Source organism: Nilaparvata lugens, chromosome 3 (genome assembly GCF_014356525.2).
Source record: "Nilaparvata lugens isolate BPH chromosome 3, ASM1435652v1, whole genome shotgun sequence".
Lineage (NCBI taxonomy): Eukaryota > Metazoa > Arthropoda > Insecta > Hemiptera > Delphacidae > Nilaparvata > Nilaparvata lugens.
In genome coordinates this window covers 81,584,117-81,607,911 of record NC_052506.1, presented here as the reverse complement: position 1 = coordinate 81,607,911, position 23,795 = coordinate 81,584,117, and the positions used below count along the sequence as shown (strand labels likewise).

General features: G+C 34.4%; 1 protein-coding gene across 1 annotated transcript in view; it reads right to left on the bottom strand.

Moving 5' to 3' along the window:
- LOC111047953 (dynein heavy chain 7, axonemal) overlaps positions 1-23,795 on the bottom strand; it is a 207,161-nt gene that overhangs the window by 113,745 nt on the left and 69,621 nt on the right. Inside the window, exons 19-28 of the mRNA XM_039422913.1 lie at positions 22,195-22,310; positions 20,162-20,303; positions 16,557-16,693; positions 15,353-15,583; positions 13,113-13,278; positions 8,777-8,922; positions 7,189-7,437; positions 5,494-5,654; positions 2,958-3,129; positions 1,244-1,426 (exon numbers count right to left, since the gene is read on the bottom strand). Coding sequence (XP_039278847.1) covers positions 1,244-1,426; positions 2,958-3,129; positions 5,494-5,654; positions 7,189-7,437; positions 8,777-8,922; positions 13,113-13,278; positions 15,353-15,583; positions 16,557-16,693; positions 20,162-20,303; positions 22,195-22,310 — 1,703 coding nt within the window. The remainder of the gene's footprint in view (positions 1-1,243; positions 1,427-2,957; positions 3,130-5,493; positions 5,655-7,188; positions 7,438-8,776; positions 8,923-13,112; positions 13,279-15,352; positions 15,584-16,556; positions 16,694-20,161; positions 20,304-22,194; positions 22,311-23,795) is intronic.

Genomic DNA, 23,795 nt, shown 5'->3' with positions numbered 1-23,795 from the left:
AGATTTTTGATTGTCAATGAAATGAATAATCAATCAATCGAGGAGCTTCCTGCCCTGCGGACTCATCTAAAAACGCTTCGTTTGGCTTGGCCCTTATTGATGAGGGGAGAAACTTCTTGGAGAGTCTGAGGAACCAATACTATCAGCTAACAGAATTCATTATAGCATCAATTCTTAGTGTACATAGTGATATAGTGACAATATTATTCATTAATACAAATATCGGGGTACCGAGCTTCGCTCGTTATTTATTTATAAATTATTGATAAACAGAACACAATTCTTTAAAATGATTGGGGAAGGACTAACAGGCACAGCCAAAACTGTTTCTTCCCCGAATTTTGATTTATACACTATAAATAGTAAAAAGAGTGGGTTATGTTCCATACGCTTGAATTGAGGTCCAATTTTCAGTCCAAACATTTGAAAACAGAAAAGTTCTAATTTATATTGTTTACAAACCAAATTAAAAAACACTCACTAATCACTTAAAACTGTAAAATAATGATTCACTTTGAATATTATGATATAATATAATTTAGAATGATATACCATGTCATGTCAACAAATCAGATTATTTTGATTAAGCCGATTAAAATTATTTCTAGATTTATATATCTTGTGAGATAAGCTGATTGATTACACAGCTGGAAATAATTCGGTTTCTCTCCCACACACGCATCTTCTGTTATCGTTAGACGACGAAATTATCTTATGTTTTCCCAAGGATGAATAATTATTATCCTTTCCATGTCCTTCAGCTAGTTTTCCCAGGGATGAGACCTAGTGCAATAGAATTTTTATATCATAAACCTACTATGTTCCAAATTTCGTGAAAATCGTTAGAGCCGTTTCCGAAATGCGTTGGACATAAATAACCAGATATAAAAATAACCAGATAAATATAAAAATATATACAGAAACTGCTCGCTTAATATGATAGGATTCAGCAGTATTTCAACGCTCGTATATTATCATAAAAATCCTTCTATCCAGTACCTGTCAATTGTACGTAGTCATTGATAATTCAATCGAGAAAGAGTTCGGCTGTCTTCACGCCACTGTAATTTCAATGATTTTTCTCATTACTGAACTATCTACGTCTGGGTACTACTTCTACTATTACTTGAAAACCTTAATGGACACGTTATTATTTCCCCCTCCTTCTCTCACCATAGAGATCTCCATGTATAGACGCGGAGTACTAGGAATGGACATTGTTTGGTATAAGATAAATACTCACTCTAGCAAAAGTAGATCTGCGGAGAAAGAAGAAAATGGGAGGACAAAATCTAATAAACAGATTTTTAATAATCTGTCGTTTCTGGTGAGGTATTGCTTCGGGGAGACCATTGATCCAAGACTCGAGCAAGCAGTGCCACCCGAGAGAAGCTGGCTCCATGTAGATCATTCCGCATCTTGAGACCTGCACAAAATATTCCATTTTTATCTTCTACAATATTTGATAATATGAATTAGAATCTGAACAGTAGTTTAACTATAGGCGTAAGGCTTTATGGATATTGAATATAGGTCTATTTTAGTCAATAAACCAGCCTCCAACTTATTGGAGAGAAGTAATTAGAACAGGCACACATTTGTATTGAATTTGAACGTTTCCAACGTCATGGTCTCTCATGTTTCAACACACTGTTTCAATTTAGATAACATTGAAACTTTCCTATGCATTCTCATACATCCCATATGTTCTCAACTAATCATGTGCCAGAATTCTTTCATTTTTTGTCAAATTGGTATTGATAGGTGAGAAAGTCTCTTTTCTCCAATCGGTATTGAGGATTATAATAAAACTGAAAGATCAAAGCCTCCAATCCTTCGCTGACATTGTGTACAAAAGTTTGAAACATTTTGGTCGTCATTCACAAAATAAATAAATTTATTTATTTCACAAACGAGCATATAACATGACATTAGAGATTCAGCTAAGAAGAAATCGAAAGAGTTAGACAGATTTTAAAAACCGATAGAAACGTACTATTTGTGGGAAATTTTTGAAACTCATTCCCAAAAAGCATAGGCTATAGAGGTACAACTGAAGCTGTCATTCGAATATGATTTTTCCAATTTAATTTTCTTGTGTTAAACGACTTTCAAGTATGTAAGTAGAATTTGAAAGATTTCAACATACTTATTTTCCGATTCCCAGTAATTATTGGTAGGAATTAACTAAGAAATAGTTAATGAATCAACTATGAAATACTTCTTGGCCTACAATACAGTAGTTGCTACGTTCTGTAGGCCTAGCCTAATCCAGTTCATAATTCTTGTTTGCCCCAAATATTTTATTTATTAATTTTTTTGCTGAGGGTGATTCCCACATGAGCTCTAGGCTTGTGCGTGGGCGGCATGAGGCGGATGAGAGAGTAATGGACAGTTTTAACGTTTTAGGTGGGTTCTGAACCACCGAAAAGCGATTTTACAACTCATAAATCATATGAGGAGTTGGTTTGAGCGGTCACTGATCCAAAGGGAGTAGTAGCGCATGATTCTTAATTCATCTGAGCATATCAGCGCGACCACTGAGTCTATATTATGTTATATATTATTTGTGATGGAGATTTAATGAAACAATGCTATTCCGACTTGCTTCACGATTATCAATCACAAAATTCAATGGTGCTACAGATAGAATCATAGAGAAACAATAGCGTAAGTAGATATCCCATGGTATAGGGCTCAACTTTTACTGTTATCTCAAGCCGATTATTATAGATTACTGTTGATTTTTAATGTTTTGGCGGGGTGAGAGTGTATGAACGGCACAATATGAGAGACTACCAGCGTCACACAACATCACGGGAAAGAACTACGTTGACTATGGGCTTGAGATAACAGTAAAAGTTGCGACATAAACGCTCTATACCATGGGATATCTACTCACGCTATTGTTTCTCTATGATAGAATCTTCAAGAAAAGATTTAGAAATGGAACTGACTGTGGCAGGAGAAGCGACATCGAGGTCCATTGTCTCGAAGATGAGGTTTGTGGTGGGCGCCAGCTGTATTATTTCACCAGACATCAGGCAAAGCTTTTTGTTGTCGTCCAGTACTGTGTTCATGTTCTCAATCCACACCGCGTCAACCGGACCATCGAAGATCAGCCATTTTCTTGAAAAATTACAAATTACAATATTATTAAATCCTAAGGCTCAACTCACACTTACGCGACTCAGGTCGAGAAGAGACTCGACTCTAGTCGAGAGCAAGTGTTTTCAAATGATGACGTCGCAGAGACTAGAATCGACTGGTCTGAGTGTCACCATTTGAAAACACATGCTGTCGACCAGAGTCGAGTCCCTTCTCGAATTGAGTGGCGTAAGTGTGAGTTGAGCCTTATAATACAATTAGTTTATGTTTTACAAATTTGTATAGTTTGATCTAAAATGAATTGAAAACATCAGATATCTTGGTGAATGAAATACATAATTGAGATAGGATTAATTATGTTGAGTGAGATAGATACATGTGAGAGGAATCAAAGTTATTTGTTTCTAAAAGACTGTGCAGCAAATAATCTTTCTCTCAATGATAGTAAAACCGCTGACATTTACTTTGCATTCAGAAAGGTTTAGGATGAGACTCCATTGAAGTTTTTAGGTGTTTTTATTGACCCTTGTCTGTCGTGGGATGCACATATTGACTATTTGTCAGGTAGGATGGCCAAAGGATTGTATATGTTACGGAGACTTTGTGTAACTGTGGATGTGTCTGTACTAGTGGATATTTACTATGCACACATCCAGAGTCTCCTTTCTTACGGAATAATGCTTTGGGCAAACAGTGTAAACGCCAAACCAATTTTTGTTCTTCAAAATAAAGCAATAAGTATAATATGCAAGCTACCATATAATGCACATTGTAGACCATATTTCATCCACCTAGGTATCCTGACGTTGCCGTTGTTATATGTCTTAAAAATATTATGATATGAACAAGGCAATTTGAATAAGTATGATTCTAATAGCTTCCATAGTTTAAATACAAGAAATAGACACAAACTTAGAATTCCGTTGTACAGTCACACTAAATCACAAAGAAACTGGCACTTCACATCTATCAAATTACATAACTCCACACCTGACCACTTGAAGGAACTCACATGCACACAATTTAAAAAAGTATTGAAATCAGTGTTAATTGATGAATGTTTGTACACCGTACATGACTATTTTAGAATAGATTGGAATCGTTTTATGTGATTCATGTGTTATTTTATCGTACTAATACTGACTGATCTTAGTGTTTTTATGTTTGTTTTGACTTACTTTAGTGTTAAAAAATTGACGAAGTCCATGTATTCATGTGAATATTTTATGACCAATAAAATTCTATTCTATTCTATTCATTATATTGGTGAATGAAATACATATTTGAGATAGCATTGATCATCAATAACAAGTTTGAACTATTGATATTACATCAGATGTACCGGGATGACTTGAGTCACAGCTATAAAAAGCTACATCTATCAACTATAAAAGGCGGTAGATAGAAAGAATTGGCAACCTTGTCATCAAATTTCGTATAGTTTCCTATGACTTTATGAGTCTCGCTATAGCATGAACTTGTCAGAGTATCGTCGGTCAAGAATGTTAATTGACTACTGTATTGGGATTCACTTCAATCTGTCAGCATTGCTTTGAGTGGAGACCAGTGATTTGAGTTATGAGGAAAACTGACAGTTTCAAGAGAATCTTTCACTATTACTGTCATCTAAATTCCACAAAACTTCACAGGAAAGTAATAAAACTAATTTAAAAAGATTTTCTAATTAAAAAGCTTCCGACGTAAGTGTGCAGGCCAAAAACCATCAAGATGAAGGAGATTTCATTTGATATCGATGCCGAAAACTACTGTTTGTGAGCTCTTTCAGGCCAGCTGTTACAGAGAAAGATCAGACTGTGGTCCTAATCCTCGGCTGTCAGTCGAAAATATCCGGTGAAAATGTATGTCGATGGCTAGCCTAACAGAGCATAATGGGTCGATTGAATAAAAACTAGAATCCTAGTGGAAAATCAAAATATCTCATCCACGAGATTCACAAGCTGACGTATAGCCAAACTGTACAACCTATAATTTATTGTAATGCAGAGACAGAGAGCTTGTATGTCAGAACATGTTTGTGTTATATAGTTTGGCTATACGTCACCGTATGATTTTCGGGAATGTGATATTTTGTCTACCAATCTAGTGACCAGCAACTAGTGATTGGTTCTAGCCAAGGTCTGTGGAAAGACCTTTCTACATACTGATTCTAGCTATAAGAACAAGTATATATAAATATATATTATATTATATTTAAATATAAATTACACAGCTGATTTGAATCCTAGAATTAGCTTGAAAATTACTTAGAGCTAACAATAATTATTATTGGTAGATTCTATTCAATATTGACTCACTATATTCTACTTACTGATACATGACTATTGACAATTTATTGAAATAAATAAATAACTTTTGTTAGCTGACCTGTCGTTATTCTGAGACATAGCGAACTGGCGATAACTGACAGCCAGTATTCCATCGGACCATTCATGGGAAACCGGATCAAACTGGCCGTACAGTTGACCCATTGTGATGGACTTGGGATTGATAATAGTCGTTTGCACCTTATGTTCATCCATTTCTCCCTTTAATCAGCAACATTTACACAATTACATAGATATGTATTTTTATTAAGTGATTTGATTAGTAGATTTATTTCCACATTGAAAATCTTACAAAATACATTATAAAAATAACTTTTTCCTCCACCTACTGTCAAAAGTACTTACTTTACTCCCTGAAACATGATACTAAAGTGTCACTTTTCGCTCTCGGTACTAAAAAACAGAAAAACTCCCTAGGGAGTAAAAGTGACTCCATTTAAATAACATGGGAAGCATCTCTATTTTAAAAACGTACATTTGGAATAGGTCAGAAGGTCTAAGCTCAGATGGGGAAGCATATAGAGTAGTCATTAAACCAACTAAATTCAATACCTCAACCAGACATTTGATCGATATATAAAATTTATGTTTGTATGCTGAAATTATTATTACAAACTTCATATCACTATACTAAAAAAATGTATAGGTATATTTTTTTCTTTTATTCCATGTTATTCAAAATATCAGCCAACGAATATTACTTATTAACTAATCAAATTTGAAACGGGAACTTCATCATAGCTATAGTTTTGGCTGTCATTGTTGTTACAACTTTAACCGACAGATAGTGCTGTCGGAGGAGAACTGTGATTAAAAGCCAGCTGTTTCTGTTTACTTTTTAGATTATGTTGTAACACATTCTTTGGTCACATACGTTTTTAAAAATTATTTTATTAGCAGTTTTTATAAAAATGTAGGTGGAGGAAAAATGTTGTGTATATCACGAGTGATAAATGTTTTTTCTCCCTCAGGAAAATTGTTGCCCTCGGCTTCGCCTCGGGCTTCAAACTTTTCCCTCAGGGAGAAAAAACAGCACTTTTCACTCTAGATATACAAATAACTATTTCAATTAAAAACCCATTAAACTGTTTACATAAACCATTTGTTCAAGAATGAATTGAATATTCCTGGTTACTTGAACCTGTCACTTAAACACACTTTTAGTGCCGTTTGCACAGTGACAGTTTAAACTAAATTTCATTGTAAACTGGATTGAATCCGTATCAAGTCTAGTTTATGATGTGTTTCATTTTGAGTTTAAGCTAACAGCTGATTAAATTCAGTTTAATCTTTCTGGTTAACACAGTTTAAACTCAATTTTATTCTTAACTGGATTAAATCCCTATTAAGTCTGCTTTGTTATAATGTGTTTCATTTTGAGTTTGAGCTACCAGCTGATTTAATTTCGTTCAAGCTTTGATTGTGCAAACGGCCCAAAATAGCCAAATAGAAACAATAACTAAACACACTTTTAATAACCGAATAGGAACAATATACAACACAAATTATATACAAATCCTATTACATTAAACGAGAAATTTCTGTATTTTCATATCTATTTATATTTAAATCTGGTTACTTATGTTCAACGGATCTCGAAAACGGTTCTAACGATTTTCACGAAATTTGGAACATAGTAGGTTTATGATATAAAAATTCGATTGCACTAGGTCTCATCCTTTGGAAATAATTCTTCTCAATTCTTCTACTATATTCAATTCTAATTCTGACTGACCTTCTCCTCAATGATAGCCAGCGCATCAGCCAGCATACGGTAGGCGGTTGTCTTGCCTCCGAACGGCAGCCCAACAATCATGAACCCGTGGCGCACAATCATCATCTCGTAGATCTGCTGGATCTTCTCCAGGAAGAAAGGCTCGCACTGAACGTTGGCCGCTTCGCATGCCTCTGTCACGGCTGCGTTCAGCACTGTGTAGTCGGGAGAGGGCAGCACCACGCCTGGAAAAAGGTCCGAAGTTATGCCCTGAAACCAACAGAAAAAAAATTTTTTTTGTGTAGTCGAGAAGTTGATATTATTCATATTGAATAAAAAGACTAAGAAATATCAAAAACCGAAGATTTTATTAAAAATTATAAATATTGGTTTCGGTTGTTACATCAATGTCCATCTCTGATAAACTAAAACTAAATACAAGAGCAGCAGAATTTATTCAAGAAGGCAAGTACTGATATTGGTCAATAGTCCAGTCACTATATACATTGGTGCATGCAATATATTGTCGTTCTGATTTTTTAATATATTATTTGGGTACATAAGAGAAGTCCAGAACCAATTTCTTCATGCAAACTTTCCTTGTGCTAGATACAGAAAAACCTCGTATTTTCGGCTCATTTTCCAGTTCTCAGCCATTTATGCCAAATCTCGTAATCGGACAGAAAAATTTACTCTCGCTTTTTTTTTAGATTATAAAATTCAGAATAAAATGAGATCATTCAGAACTCTCTTTCTCTAATGAGTACTGAGTTATGATTTTTCAAAAATGAGTTAAATTTGGAGAAAAAAATCAATTTTGATGAATTTTAGTTTTTGATTAACAATATCTTCCGATTGTTACCATTTAGATGTATAATTCAAAATCCCTCTAGACGTATTTTTTTGCTCTACAATCTGAGATCAGGTAGAACGCTCTATCTCATATAGATTACCAGGTACACCTGACAACAATGCTCCTTGTATTGTGAAAACACCTAATTTTCAGCTTCAACCATTATCACCAACTACAAATTGTCCTCACATTGATATTTCGCACAATGAAATAAGTTCATGTGATTATGTTCTATGAGAATCACCCGTTAGATGCACTTCATTTCAACTACATCACCAACTACAAATTGTCCTCACATTGATATTTCGCACAATGAAATAAGTTCATGTGATTATGTTCTATGAGAATCACCCGTTAGATGCACTTCATTTCAGTATTTCATAGTGGAGAGGCGCGCTTAAGGACACCTCAAGGATCAAAATTTCAAACATTTATTGCTTTTGACACAATGTTCAGATTCATCGTACTACACTTGACAACACTTCATTCTTCTCGGCTCGTCAAGGCGGTCCAAAATCATGCATCATAAGTCAAATTTGGTCGAAAAATGGAAAATTTATTGTTGAGTGTTCTTAAGCTCATATTCCAATACACAAAAAATTGCTAATTTCTATATTCGAAGCTGCATGTCTTGAGAAATACTTTTGATAAAATGTCCAAATCTAGTGAAGATGTGAAAACTGTCCCCCTCTACCCACTTCAATGAATAATACTCTAGACAGTTTAAAAATACGTGGAAAAACAGAATGAACTTACATGGAAGAGAGGCAAATCATGATTCAAGAACTTGGGAAGATTGACATCCTTTATTGATCGCAGCATCAGAATGTCCTCACTTTCTTCCGGATACTTCAATTTCAAATTACCAGCTGCCGTCAGTACTGACTTCACAGCCCTCATACCTGTAATGAGTCAATAATTTTATAATGCATGATTATTATATACGAGAGTAGGCTGCAGTTTGAAAAATGTTGATCTGTATTCTTATTATTTAAGCTGCTATATTATTTGGTATCTCACACAATATCATACGTGAATCAACTATTCATCCAGTATTGCGTCCTTCACTACAATATCAAGTGTAGCACGTTACAAACTTTCGAGTTTGACTTGTATAAATACTAATACATTGTACGAGGTTAGGCTGATAAGTAATGAGCACACGCTTGTAGAACACAAACCAAATAACCCACAGTAGCGAGCCTGGTGGCAAGTGGAGGTTCTATTTATACTCTACACAACTGCGTAGTTTGGAGGCATTTCCTGGATTTTGATGTTTTTACCGTGAGACAACCATATGTCAAAGTCTTAATAAAATACTCCGTGAAAAATAAAAATATCTTCCCAAAGCTGATCAAGAACACTTATCATTTCAGACTGGGTGTAACAGAGAAATATCAAGCTTATTCTACAATACTTTCATTGATCAGAAGGCAACTAATTTAAACAAGCAGTAAACTGATCAATGAAATACCTTTTGATTTGGATTTCAAAATTAGTAAAAAGAGTGTGAAAGAGTGGATTAAGAAAGAATATTTCTTTACATTAAATATAGCAATTAAATATTTAATTTTATTTCCTTTATTTTTATTTTATAGTGTTTTCTCTGCACAATATTTGTTGATTTTTCTACTGTTCTATAGTTTCTAGTGTAATTATTAGTTAGATTTGAACCAAAATTTTCTGTATTATTTCAAAATCTTGTGTTTTTCTTTTGCTGTTTTGCAACTCTCACCAGCGGGCAAAGAGTTTCTTTTTGCTGGTGATGCCTAGGTTTTATATGTATATGTATGAATAATTATGTTTATTTATTGAATGAAAAAGACTAAGAAATTGTCACTGAGATCAGTGGCAATAGAAAAGACATTGAAATCAGTGGTTTTTTTATCAATTTCTTAGTCTTTTTCATTCAATATGAATAATTACCACAATATCAACTTCTCAACTACACAAAAAAAAGGGAAAAATATGTTTATTTATTTATATTTTTTAATGATATGTCATATTATAAAGAGTTTGTGATATGTCTTGAATTTTCTAAATTGGCAATGAACGAATTTAAAATTGAAATTGAAATTGCGTTCATCCAGTTTGTTTTGGTAAGTGGAAGAATGGCATCGTGTTTTGGTGTTATGTGAACGCGAATTAAACAATGCGCTGTTATCGAGTTTTAAACTGCTGAGAAAGTGAATCCTGGTGAGATTTATCGTCGTTTAAAGGCTGTTGAATTCTGTATTCTTCTCAATAATGATCTACGGAGTCGTCTACTTCCTCGCGGTAGCGCTTAAAAATTGTTCAAATTATTCTAATCAACGATGTTTATTCTCGTCTGTTGGACGGCATGGTACCCATCGTGCACAGACTTGATGGGATCCCAATTGTTCAATAATTTAGCCAACGTTCGGGATACAGTTTACAATCTTTGGAGCGGTGTATAACAGCTGCTTACGAATGACCGTTAAATTAGAATCATAAGTAACATATCTAGAAACAATTTACATAGTTACTTAATGATTCTAATTTAACGGTCATTCATAAGCAGCTGGTATACATCGCTCCAAAGATTGTAAACTGCATCCCGAACGAGCTCATCGGTGAACCTATTAAGTTTGTTCCAATGCAAATTAAAAATTGGGTACTTCTCAACTATTACTTCCATCTTGATATTGTATGAGTTCAAATTTTTTCAGCTTTTAAAACTATCCATCATTGTCAGGATTGATTCACAATTGATAGAATTTATTTTAAATATTCTTTCCATTGTGTGCACAAAAGATTCCATTTTACATTATTAGCTTAGATTTAGAAATAGTTAAATCTCTACTACTACTACTGGTGAACAAGTGTTTCACTTATGCCAGTAGTTCTTCACCTCCAGCCGTATTTTACAGATAGTTGACATAGATATTTAGATTACTAATTATTGTTTTATTATTGTCACATCTTTGTATTGCTTTTATATTTTTTGGTGGAATAAAAATTGAATTGAATTGAACACGTTCCTTGGATATCCCAACTTGGTTTGCATATTGCTGTTGAGTGATTCGCCAGTCATTTTGAATCAGGTCTTCGACAAGTTTACGATGATCTGTGGCAGTGATTGGATGTCCGCTGCGTGTTTCATCAACAATTGAGACTTTTGCAGGTTGGCAATATCCAGTTTTTATAACCCATCGATTCATGGTAGACCTATCAAGAGTATCGTCACAATAAACTGCCTTTGAAACATGATAATTCTCACTAGGATTAACTTTCTCAGCAGTTAGAAATTCAATAACATCGCGTTGTTTAATTCGCGTTTTCATATCTTGACGCCATTCTTTCACTAACCAAACCAAACTAACTGCCAAACTTCGCAGCAGGGTAGGGGATTAATAGAACTTCCACATGCCACCAGGCTCGCTTCTGGGGGTTATTTTGTTTGTGTTCTACAAGCATATATGTGCATTACTTATCAGCCTAACCTCGTACAATGTATTAGTATTTATACAAAGTCAAACTCCAAAAGTTTGTAATGTGTTACACTTGATATTGTAGTGAAGGATGCAATACTGAATGAATAGTTGATTCACGTATGATATTAGGTAAGATACCAAATAAGATAGCAGCTTAAATAATAAGCATACAGATAAACATTTTTGAAACTGCATCCCGACATATAGACTCTATAGTGGGATGCTACACGATAGTTTAAGGAAATTAATGCAAGTATGTAAAGGACTTTTTTCCATATTGTGGATGTTTGTTTCATGTTTAATAAATACCTCTGACATGAGAATAAAATAAACCTCTGACATGACAGAGAAAAAATAAAATAAATAAACTGATTTTTCAGTAACTAATTCATTTATTTAGTTACAACTCTCAATGAAAACAACAGGTAAAAACCCAAATGTGCTTCCTTAACTTAAACAAAAATGACAAATTCAATGCATATTCAAAACACGAATTTTCTTTTTTCTTTAGCGCTACTTTTCAATTTAAATAAAAATATAAGTCAGAGTACCCTTTTAAAATTATTTCGTCACGACATGCTTCGGCTACTAATGCCATTTTCAAAACACAAATTTGTTGATCTGAATATGAAACAATTACAATTTGATAGTGAAGTATCTGATGATGAATAGTTAAGGTAATGGTGAGATGACAATGATGGAAATAAAAAATCCCTAGAAAATTGGTAGATTTTGATGAAATTTTACTTCTATGGTTCATTTATACAGTTTGTTCCATGGATTACCCACAACCAAGATAATTAGATCCAGAGTAAGATATAATAAATATCTACAGTTTTTGGCAAAATTGTCTCTTCTATTGTTTTTAAAATTTATTGTAACTGTTCCATTACCTGAGTTTCTTTTATTCATTTTAATTATTTATATTGTACTTTCTATTTAATGTTGTTAAATCGTCAGTTCAGATAGCTCACCAGAAGATGAAGTATTCTGAGTGAATCATCAACTTGTGCTGTGTGAATCATCATTGATACAGTTTGTATTTTATACATTACAGGATTTAAAATATTTTTTTATAGGTTAAGCTTGAATCAATATAAATTATTGACTGTTTTTTTTGAATTTGTATTACCTGTATATATTATGTACTCTTTCCCCGCGCACGGATCAACAGTCATTGTGGGGAAATAATTATTCCATAATTATTCTGTTCTATATTGTACATTGTTTTTGTATTGGAATAAAGAAATTGAATTGAATAGAGTAATCGTTTTTGTACTTTAAAATGAAATATATTACGTCATCAAATACATACATCTATCTTGGCCTCAACAAGCTACTCTCATCCCCACCTAAGATCCAACAAACTCTGAAACTCAACTCAAAAATCTTAAATTTACGTTTTTGATTATGCAACCTCAGCCAAAGATCGATAAAGAATACCATCATGGAAGTATTCATAGAATTGCAGATGCCAATGTGTAAAAACTCCCATAAAAACGAAAGGTGTTGTTTCTCGGTCGACGGCTGCAGTCGCATAAGCAAAAAACGCATTTTTTTTATAGAGATCTGAAAAAAATTATAAACTACAGTATACTTTTAATGACTGAAAGCATTATTGATAAATCCATAATCACCATAATCGTAATGATTTTGAGAGGACAGTTGCTCTGAACATAGCTTGTAGGTGGCGACTATTTTTACGGCCAGCGGTCGCGCCCTGATGAAGCCACACGAGTACAGAACTATCTCCGAAATCAGCGCATAGTCAGGCACCATCATAGCCACGCTTCTGAATAGAGCCTAAAACAAATTAAACCATATAAAATCAACAAGTAAATAAAAATATCTAGTACATTGACGGCTATAGATGGTTCAAAACGTACCAAGGGAACCATGCAATCCAGGGGTTTTGAACCATCAATAATAGTTCTACACAGGCCGAATGTATTAGTGTTTTCAATTTCGAGATTGGTATTTTTGATATTATATTGATGAGAAGTGCTTAGAAATTCTAAGAATGCTAGAAACAATTTCACATAATACTTTTTTTGCAAAAAACTATACAAATTGTATTCTATTTCTACAGTATTTTCGCACCTCTCTCTTGATTCTAGCTGTCTAGTCCTCATATGAAATGATGATCGCATTCAGTTTATTTGTGCGGAATGGATTTAACACTACTAGTTATCGATGATAATTGGCATCTGGATTTATTGAAGCTATGTTAATTAATCCAATTGTATAATTTTTAAAAGAAGTAATAAGAAAAAAACTTGAAAGATAAGCTGAAGGCTGATTTTTTTAACTGCATGCAGGACAGAAATAAGATTAATTTTATTATTAAAATAATGACGTTTAATTTGTATGCTCAATAGTACTTTAAACCAAGTTTGATTAATCCAAGATTACACGGAATTAAATAGAGAATCCATTTATTCAAATGCTAATTAATATATAATTATTATTTAACGAAAATCCCAAATAAATGCTGCAATTCACCCCGAAGACCTCTGCTACTGCAGACATTGATAACAGGGTTAACAGCTAGATGGAAATTTGATGAGAACTACTATCCAAAAATTAATTGCCAGCCCGGGAATTGAACCCGGTACCTCCCAATTGCCAGTCAGGAATTACACCAAACTGACAATCTCTGAATAGCAGCACTCATTTTATACGAAGCCACAGCGGCCAACCAGTTACAGATGGAATTAAAATAGAGAATGCATTTATTCAAATTATATATTAATTAGCATTTGGATAAATGCATTCTCTATTTAATTCCATCTGCAACTGGTTGGCCGCTGTGGCTTCGTATAAAATGAGTGCTGCTATCCAGAGATTGTCAGTTAGGTGTAAGGGTAAGCATTCCTGACTGGCAATTGGGAGGTACCGGGTTCGATTCACGGGCTGGCAAATAATTTTTGGATAGTAGTTCTCATCGAATTTCCATCAAACTGTTAACCCTGTTGTCAATGTCTGCAGTAGCAGAGGTCTTCGGGGTGATTTGCAGAATTTATTTGGGATTTTCGTTAAATAATAATTATAATCCAAGATTGTTTCAAGCTAGGGTGGTATTTTTATTAAAATGTGTTTCAATTAAGTCAGCTGTTGGTTTAAACTAGGTTTTCAGTTAAACTGCTATTGAGCATACGGGCCTCAAAGTGAAGCCTTTTTACTATAGGAGTTGCACCCAGCCTCATGCACCTTATGCATCTTTATGTCGTAAATATTATTTTATAGATGGGGATTCCGGTATTAGCTGAATCCAGACGTCCAGGTCTAAACTGAACTGGATCAGTTGAGAACTTGGAATGCTGTTGGTTTGAACTAGGATTATAGTCAAACTACTTACTATACGGGACTCAGAATTAAGTATTTTACTATAGGACTTACACCCTGTCGTATGCACCTCATGTCATGACATAAACATGATTGGATAAGAGTTCCGGTATTAGCTCAATCCTGACATCCAGGTTTAAACAGAACTGGATCAGTTTGGAGTTTAAACTCGGAATAATAACATAGAAAAAAGATAGCATAAGAAGATATTCCATGCTATAGGTCGTTTATGTTCCAAATTTCAAGCCGATTTTTGTCAACTCAAGCCGATTACTGTCGACAACTGTCTATTATTACTGTTTTGTTGGGGTGAGAGTATAAAAGAGTATGAGAGACAACCAGCGTCACATATCTTCACGAAAAAGAACCACAAGGAGTATCGGCTTGAGTTAACAATGAAATTTGGAACATAAACGCCCTATACCATGGGATATGTTCTAATGCTTTTCTCTATGATAATACATCATTGTCTCGATTTGCGACCCTCATTGAATCACTACTGCCAGTTGAATGTGAACCCGACCACCCTCACCTTAAGATTGTCAGGCAGTTCAGAGCGGCCCGCATATCCCGGGTTCATAGTGATGAAGACAGCACAGGTGCGATCCAGTGTCAGTTCGGTGCCCTCAAACATCAGCTTCGGATTGCCCGAGTTGATGCCTCGCTGTATGGTGAGGATCTGTTGGGCCACAACTGACAACACCTCCAGATCTATGCGGTTGAACTCGTCAAAACAGGCCCATGCACCGCACGACGCCAGGCCCTGCCAATCAAATCAATATTATACAAAAATAATTGGAGAATCACACAATGGCCCATATGAATAAAACCAGAGCAAATGCTCATGAGCAAGAGCATGGAGCATAAGGTTTGAAGCATAAGCATTTGCTCATTTCTATATGAATAAGCTTCACCTTATACTCTTACCTCATGCTCCTGAGCTCTGGAGCAAATGCTCACGTATTTTAAAGATTTTTCATCATCTGATTCGCCTTTGTGGCCTTACTTTGTTTTTATAGCTCACGTAAGCGCTAAATATACAAGTTAGGAGACACCGCTTGTGTTTGCGTCGTCTGCTCTGTTTTCTATATTTATGAATATCGAGTTCTAGGTTAGTTAAGTTTAGAATTTTGAAATAATAGCGTGAAAAAATGTCATCTCTATAATAATCTTTAGCATATCTTATAATATCAATAGCCTTCTTATAATCGTCTACACTCTCATCTTCTTAAATGCCTATTTCCTATTCTGTGATGGCTATCTTTATATTGGAAAGGTAACTTTTGTATTTAATCTTTTGTATCATGGTTGAATCTAAAAAGAGTTCTATAGTTCTCAACTATTGCTTGTGATCGTATCTGGTATAGTTTCCTCTTCCTCACACGAATTAGTTGAGCCATTTTACTATGAGCAAAAGGTGAAAAGCTGCTTCAGACTAGACTCACATTTTTTGAAGCATTTGCTTCAAAAGTTGAGCAAATGTTCTAGTTTATTCATACAATTTTGAGCAAAAGCTTTTACTTTTGAGCAAATGCTCAAACTATTTTTTTGATGAGAATAAGCAAAACTTTTTGCTCACTTTTATTCATAGGAAATGAAGCAAATGCTCCATATTTCAGAAGTATAAGCAAATGCTCAACTTTATTCATATGGCCCATTGAGATAATCAATAATCCAATATTTATCAATGAGTCGCAAATTAAACAATCATACAGTAAATTATTTTGAACACCAACCTTGAAGAACTTTCCGAGAGCTATGTAGTCCAAGCCATCAGAACAGTTGAATACGACACATTGCTTGGCAACCGCTTTGGCTAAATCTTTGGTGGTTTCTGTTTTACCTGTACCAGCTGGACCCTCCGGTGCACCGCCTAAAACAGAAATACAAAGGTGGAAACCTATCAAATACCAACAAATTTTGGAGATCCTAAAAGAATTCTTGTCTATATAAATATAGTCTGTTTTTGGAGCCGAGAGACTTTTTCTTCTTCTTTATCTAACCCAATAGGCCGTTTTCACAGCGTTGAGTGGTCGCCTCGGATCCATTTTCTCCACTGCTCTCTGTCCGTATCCATTCTCTTTAACTGATTCACGGTCTTGCCTCTTTCTGCTGCACTACTGCTTTGTACTGCTTTCTTTGTACTGCTTTTCTTTGTACTGCTTTCGGAGTACGTGAAACATTTGCCTGCCATGTCACCCGTGATCTTCCTGTCAGTCGTCTGCCTTGTGCCCTGGCCTCCATCTAATGGCGAGGTTTTCTATTTTTATTTGGCCGAGAGACGATGTAAAAAATCTGGTGTGGTACACTCACACAACTTTCCTTGCTCATATTTGAAACTACGATCAGACTTTTGTATATGTGTATATATAATTGTTTTCAGAGTACTTTTTCCTTTGTGTAAATTGTGAAACTCGATGATTTTTTTTAGTCGTTATTTTTTTAAAGTCGTCAAACAGCTGTTCTACAGATGAAATATCTCGACTATGTGTTATTTTTATGAACTGCTCTACCTACCTACCTCATGCACGAGAAGGAGGTTACAAAGTCCATTTCTGAAGGATGGGGTGGACCCCCCATTAGTATCCCAGAAAGGAGACTCATACCAGTTAATAGAGCTGATAAATAACTATACAGAGTATAAATTTGAAAAAAATCGGTCAAGTTACTTTGAAAATCGTGAAAAACATGTTTTTTTAGAAATTATCCGCCATTTTTCTCAAGTATATTACGGAGCTCCTGCAATTTTCTCAGAAATGAGACTCATGTCAGTTGATAGGGCTTATAAATAGCTATACATGGTATGAATTTAAAGAAAATCGTTAGAGCCGTTTTCGAGAAAACCGTGAATAACATGGCTTTTTAGTGATTATCCGCCATTTTTCACAAGAATATTACGGAGCTCCTGCAATTTTCCCAGGAATAAGACTCATGTCAGTTGATAGGGCTTATAAATAGCTATCCATGGTATAATTTCCATAAAAATCGTTAGAGCCGTTTTCGAGAAAACCGTGAAAAACATGGTTTTTTAGTAATTATCCGCCATTTTGAATTCAATGTTATTGAATTTCTTATTGTCAGATCCTCATGGTATAAGGACCTTAAGTTTAAAATTTCAAGTCAATCGGTTGATTAGGAATGGAGTTATCGTGTTCACAGACATACACACATACACACACACATACAGACCAACACCCAAAAATCATGTTTTTGGACTCAGGGGACCTTGAAACGTATAGAAAACTTGAAATTAGGGTACCTTATTTTTTTTTGGAAAGCAATACATTCCTTACCTATGGTAGTAGGGCAAGGAAAGTAAAAAACACACGTGTGACAGTGGATCTTGGAGCAGCAAGACCGATTCACAGTAGCTAACTCACATTTCGATTAAAGACTGAACTGAATAGTCACAATAAGTGATTCAGTTTCCATGAAAACATTGTGAACTGGAATATACGAGTCCAGCAATCAACAATGAATATGAGTCATCACTCTTCTAGCAAGCTCCATGTTAATGATGGCGCTCTTTTCGATAAATCGACAATAGCTTTGTCGATTAAAATATAAGACCGAAAATGAAATTAACATTCTGCATCATATCTTATGGGATACAAATAAATTGAAAACTTCAAAATGAAATAAGAACACATTAATGCTGTATTTTCTACTTGGAGCAGTTTTGGGCGAATGCCTATTGTTTTTACCTGAATGGCAAATAATTGTCTATGGATAAATATAGATTTACTGATTCAAAACTCAAGTTTCAATGTTCAAGACATCAACATCAATTTACTCATGCAGTTAGAAAATACAGAACTTATCAAGTTTTCATTTCATTATGAGACTATCCTATGTAACTTGAATTTCTTTATCCACTACGAACTGCTATATGTTTCATCAAGTTTTAACACTAGAATGACGACATGCACACTGGAATAATAGATGGAAATTGATAAGAAAATGCATTTATTCAAATGCTAATCGATAATTAATTATCATTAAACGAAAATTCAAAGTTGAATGCTTCAAACCACTCCGAAGACTTCTGCTACTGCAATAATAATAGATGGAGGTTGATAAAAAAAGGCATTTACTCAAATGCTAATCGATAAATAATTATCATTAAACGAAAATTCAAAGTTGAATGCTTCAAACCACTCCGAAGACTTCTGCTACTGCAAATATTGACAACAGGGTTAACAGCTAGATGGAAATTTGTATAGTAGCTCTCATCGAATTTCCAACTAGCTGTTGAACCTGCTGTCATCAATATTTGCAGTATCGGAAGTCTTCAGGGTGGTTTACAGCATTTAACTTTGGATTTTCGTTACATAATAACTGAAAAAAATGGTATTTTACAATAATTACATAGAGAGGTCCACGTTATAATGGCAGTCTTTGATTAGCAATGGTATTGCTATCATTGTCTATCATTCAACAAAGCGGATAGACAAATAGACAAAAGACAAATAGTCTTTTACAATAATTACATAGTGAGGTCCACGTTATAATGGCAGTGTTAGATTAGCAATGGTATTGCTATCCTTGTCTATCATTCAACGAAGCGGATAGCGATATCTCTTCCCCGGTTTCCTCTGATGTCAGATCGTCAATGTAGAATTAACAAAATATTTCATCTTAATGATAAAAATTCATTATGAAATTATTGAAAAATACAATTTCTTGCTTAATAAAATATAATTATTTTAAACGAGAATAAACAGTTAATATTACATCAATAAACCTGTATCAGCTACAGTCTATAGAATTATACATTGACGAGACAGAGGATCGGCAATGTTGTTCTCCTATTCTCTCCTGCCATTATAAAGTACTCTCCATTATTGCTAATAAACTACGGAGTGTCAAACGGCTTGAGTTAAGCAGGCTCATTTCGCAATAAATCAGTCTTATGAAATTATATGAACACATAAGATTTTGTTAGATTAGACTTGAGTTTGGTCCCAAAAGGTGCGTACAGACTTTCGCTCTGCTCCGCAACCGAACGTCACTCCAGCAGAGCGATTGATGATCGACCGGCGAGCAAGAGTGGATCGACCGGGGAACGCGAGAAGATCTAACATCTTCCGTAACGTTCATGATGGGTGCGTGGGCGGTGCGACTGTGGTTCGATGGTGGTACGAGGGTGGTACGAGGGAGGAGAGTGCTCGGTGCGGGTTGGAAGCACGAATATGTGTACGCAGCTTTAGATAGATAGATAGATTTCACCACTGCCATTATAACATGGACCTCACTAGTCTGCAGGTCGTCATTCTGATAACAGTTTCCTGTTAATTCAAGAGTTTGACAAAAAAGAAAGTTGAAGGGTAACAAATCATACCAAGATGAAGATGGAGGGCACCAAATAAGGTTCGGTAGCATCGATCAGTGAGGGGAGTGATTACTAAACGCGGCGAATTTCCCAAGTACTCATAACCATAGTTCAGTGACGAGTTGATCATCCTCGTTACCATTATTTCTTCCTGTTCAAACGAATAACCAACAACAAAGTTCAAAATTAGATTTTGTCAGACTGTGAAGATTTCACAACGCAATACAGTTTCCAATTTTGCAATTAATTAAATTCTATCATTTGTCATTAATACCGGTAGTCATTTGTCATTAATTTCTATTTATAATGACATTGATGTCCACAATTGATAATTATTAATACTAATATAATGTAGCCTACTCTAGAACATGGTACGCAATAGTGGAGTAGGCCAATTTCCACACAGAGAACACTAAACAAGTAGAGGACACATTATAAGAATTTTTGTAACTAACTATTGTATGTAATTGTAATTTATCTATTATTTTGTGTAATTGATGTTGTAGTTTTAGTTTTTTTTTTTGGGAAATAAACATTCATTTAATATATAGGGTGTCCCACAAAGAGGTTTACATGTTTAATTTTATATTACGTGTCCATTCATGCACCTACCTCTTTTAAATTTTACGCAGTTTACAAAGGTAGGTTCTAAAAATATTCTGGGAAAATTTCAACTCTCCAACCTTCCTAGAAACAGAATGACGGCATATTGAAAAACGATACTTTAAAAACATTAAAAAGGTGTTTTTGGTGTTATAAAATATTTTTATTGTTTTACTTTAGGGCAATATGAATCTTGAATAAAAAAAACTAGAACATAGCCTAATGAAAAACTTAAAAATCCAAAATTATTATAATATTGAAATCCATCCACAGCAACACACTGATAACAGCGCCCAAGAAATGATTCATAAGCTCTTACAAAGAAACTCCACGGTATCCGGAGAAGTTCCTCTTCTATTGATCGTTTTAGTTCCTCATAATTATTGAAGCTATGGATATAAACTTTTTCCTTCACGTAACCCCATAAGAATAAGTCACAAACAGTTAATCTGGTGATCGGAGTGGCCAATCTAAAAAATCACATCCACGACCAATCCAACGGCCATGAAGTTTGTCATTTACTAATTGCTTGACATGATTTTCGAAATGAGGTGGAGCACCATCTTGTTGGAAGATTGCTTGATCCATTTTTGGTAGCATCAAATGAGCCAAGACTACCGCAAGGAAGTAAACAAATCAGATAATGAAAGTAGTTCTTATAGGAAGCGAATAGGTAAAATTTTCAATATGTCTCCATTTTGTTTCTACGAAGGATAGGGAGCTGAAATTTTCCCAGAATATTTTCAGAACCTACTTCGGTAACTGTGTAAAATTTAAAAAAGTTCGGTACATGAATGAGCACGTAATATAAAATTAAACGTGTAAACCTCTTTGTGGGACACGGTGTATATCATTTACCAGTATGCCTACTCTAAATAATATTCGAAAAAATAGAAACGATAGTGTGTGTACAGACTTGAGCGTCACGAACATGCACATTACACTGATGCTTATTATATCTGTACCTCTGGTAGAGTTACTGGGAAGGATATCCTGAGTATTCTATCCAAAGAATAGACATTGATATGTGCAGAGCTTCGCCAATTTATGATTTAGATACAAAACAATATTAATTAAAGGAATTTTCTATTTTTTTTCTCATCATGTACAGTTGAATAATTATTATTTGAGTTTATATTATGTAAATTCAATCTGTATTGTAAGCTATTATAAGTGTATAAGCCAGTATATATTGTAGTCTACATAAATAAAGCACTCAATCAATCAATATCTTACTGTTTCTGTACAAATACAGATATAATCAGCTGATGAAAAGTGAAATGCGCGTGTTCTTGGAGCTCAAGTCTGTACGCAGGTAAACAGTAATGACTTTTATGAAAAATAGGAACAGTATATCGTTCTTTGTTTTCCATGATCATAAAGTTCAAATGTTAGTGAATGAGTAATGAGTAAAATCGATGTACGTGTTGGACACTCACCTCCCAATAATAACGTAGCTGACATAGCCACTGGAAATCGTCATCAACTATCACATTCTTATCGATAAGTCCTTGCACAACATCTCTTGCGTGAACGTCTATTACAACCAGGGCTCCTATTGACATTTCTAACTATTACAACATAGAAAACTAACACTATGAGCTGGATATTGCACTACAGTAACACATTTGTCTAAGGGCCCCATGACACGATTAAATATTCGAGCAGAGATCTTTGATTTTCAAACTATTTTTTTAAAGATTACGTCCCAAGAACTTCAGTTATGGAGAATAAGAAAGACAGGTCAATAATTTTACATAATACATAAACTAATCAACACCAAGTAAATCAAACCTAGTATTGATTTGAAAGGAACTCTAGTACACTATAAATACTCTATCAACTTAACATGTTTTCATAGTATCTCACGTCACAAGGACGGGAAGGGGCCTTTTGAAGGCGAGAATGATGTTTCTAGTTGAGGCGTTAGCCGAGACTAGAATTTCATTCGAGCACACATTCACGTCCAAGTAACGTACACTATTTTTTGTCATAATAATCTAAAGAAGAATGATTGAGAAATAGAAAACATTACCTAAAGTTACTACATGTATTCTATAAACATAACCTAGTTTACAGATTTTGAATCAGGTATTTTGTGGAAGTTGACTAAACTTCCACCTGGAGTGCTGAAGGTGGGTTTTTTGTAGCAGTTTTGCTGTTCATATTTCGGAACTAGGAAACATACACGACTGTAAAGAATACATATGGTTTCATTACAGTAGAGTATGCTGTAATGAAAGTCATATGTATCATTTCTATGTATGTATTGGCAACGCAACTTTTGTCTCCAACATTTTGTGTAATATTGCACTTGATGAAGATAAAAAAATATGTGCTACAATAAAACGCCTATTGAAAACCAGAACAAGGAAGGAGACGCAATTAAAATGTAATTGAGAATAGTGAATTTTATTTGAGAAAGTATCATTTCAATTTGAGAGCATACGATTTTAAATCGAGAAGTTGTCAGTTGTAATTGGGAAATGATTTTTCAAAAAACCAGTACTTCCAGTACTTATATTTTTCATAAGTGTACTCATATGAAATGATATGTTAATATATCTAATATTCCAATAAAACGTTCAATTTTTGAAAAACATTTTTAAATTTTCTATGTTTACGGCGCAAATGAACTTTATCATCAATCGATTGAATCTCTTGATCAAACAATTTGGCAATTCTTCAATGGATTTTGGGGCTTGAAAATGTTTTTCAAAAATTGAACGCTTCATTGGAATATTAGATATATTAACATATCATTTCATATGAGTACACTTATGAAAAATATAAGTACTGGAAGTACTGGTTTTTTGAAAAATCATTTCCCAATTACAACTGACAACTTCTCGATTTAAAATCGTATGCTCTCAAATTGAAATGATACTTTCTCAAATACAATTCACTATTCTCAATTACAAGTGATGACTTCTCAAATACAATTGACTATTCTCATTTACATCGGACGTTTTCTCAAATACAAATGACTATTCTCAATTACAATTGATACTTTCTCAAATACAGTTGGAAAAGGTGTGGA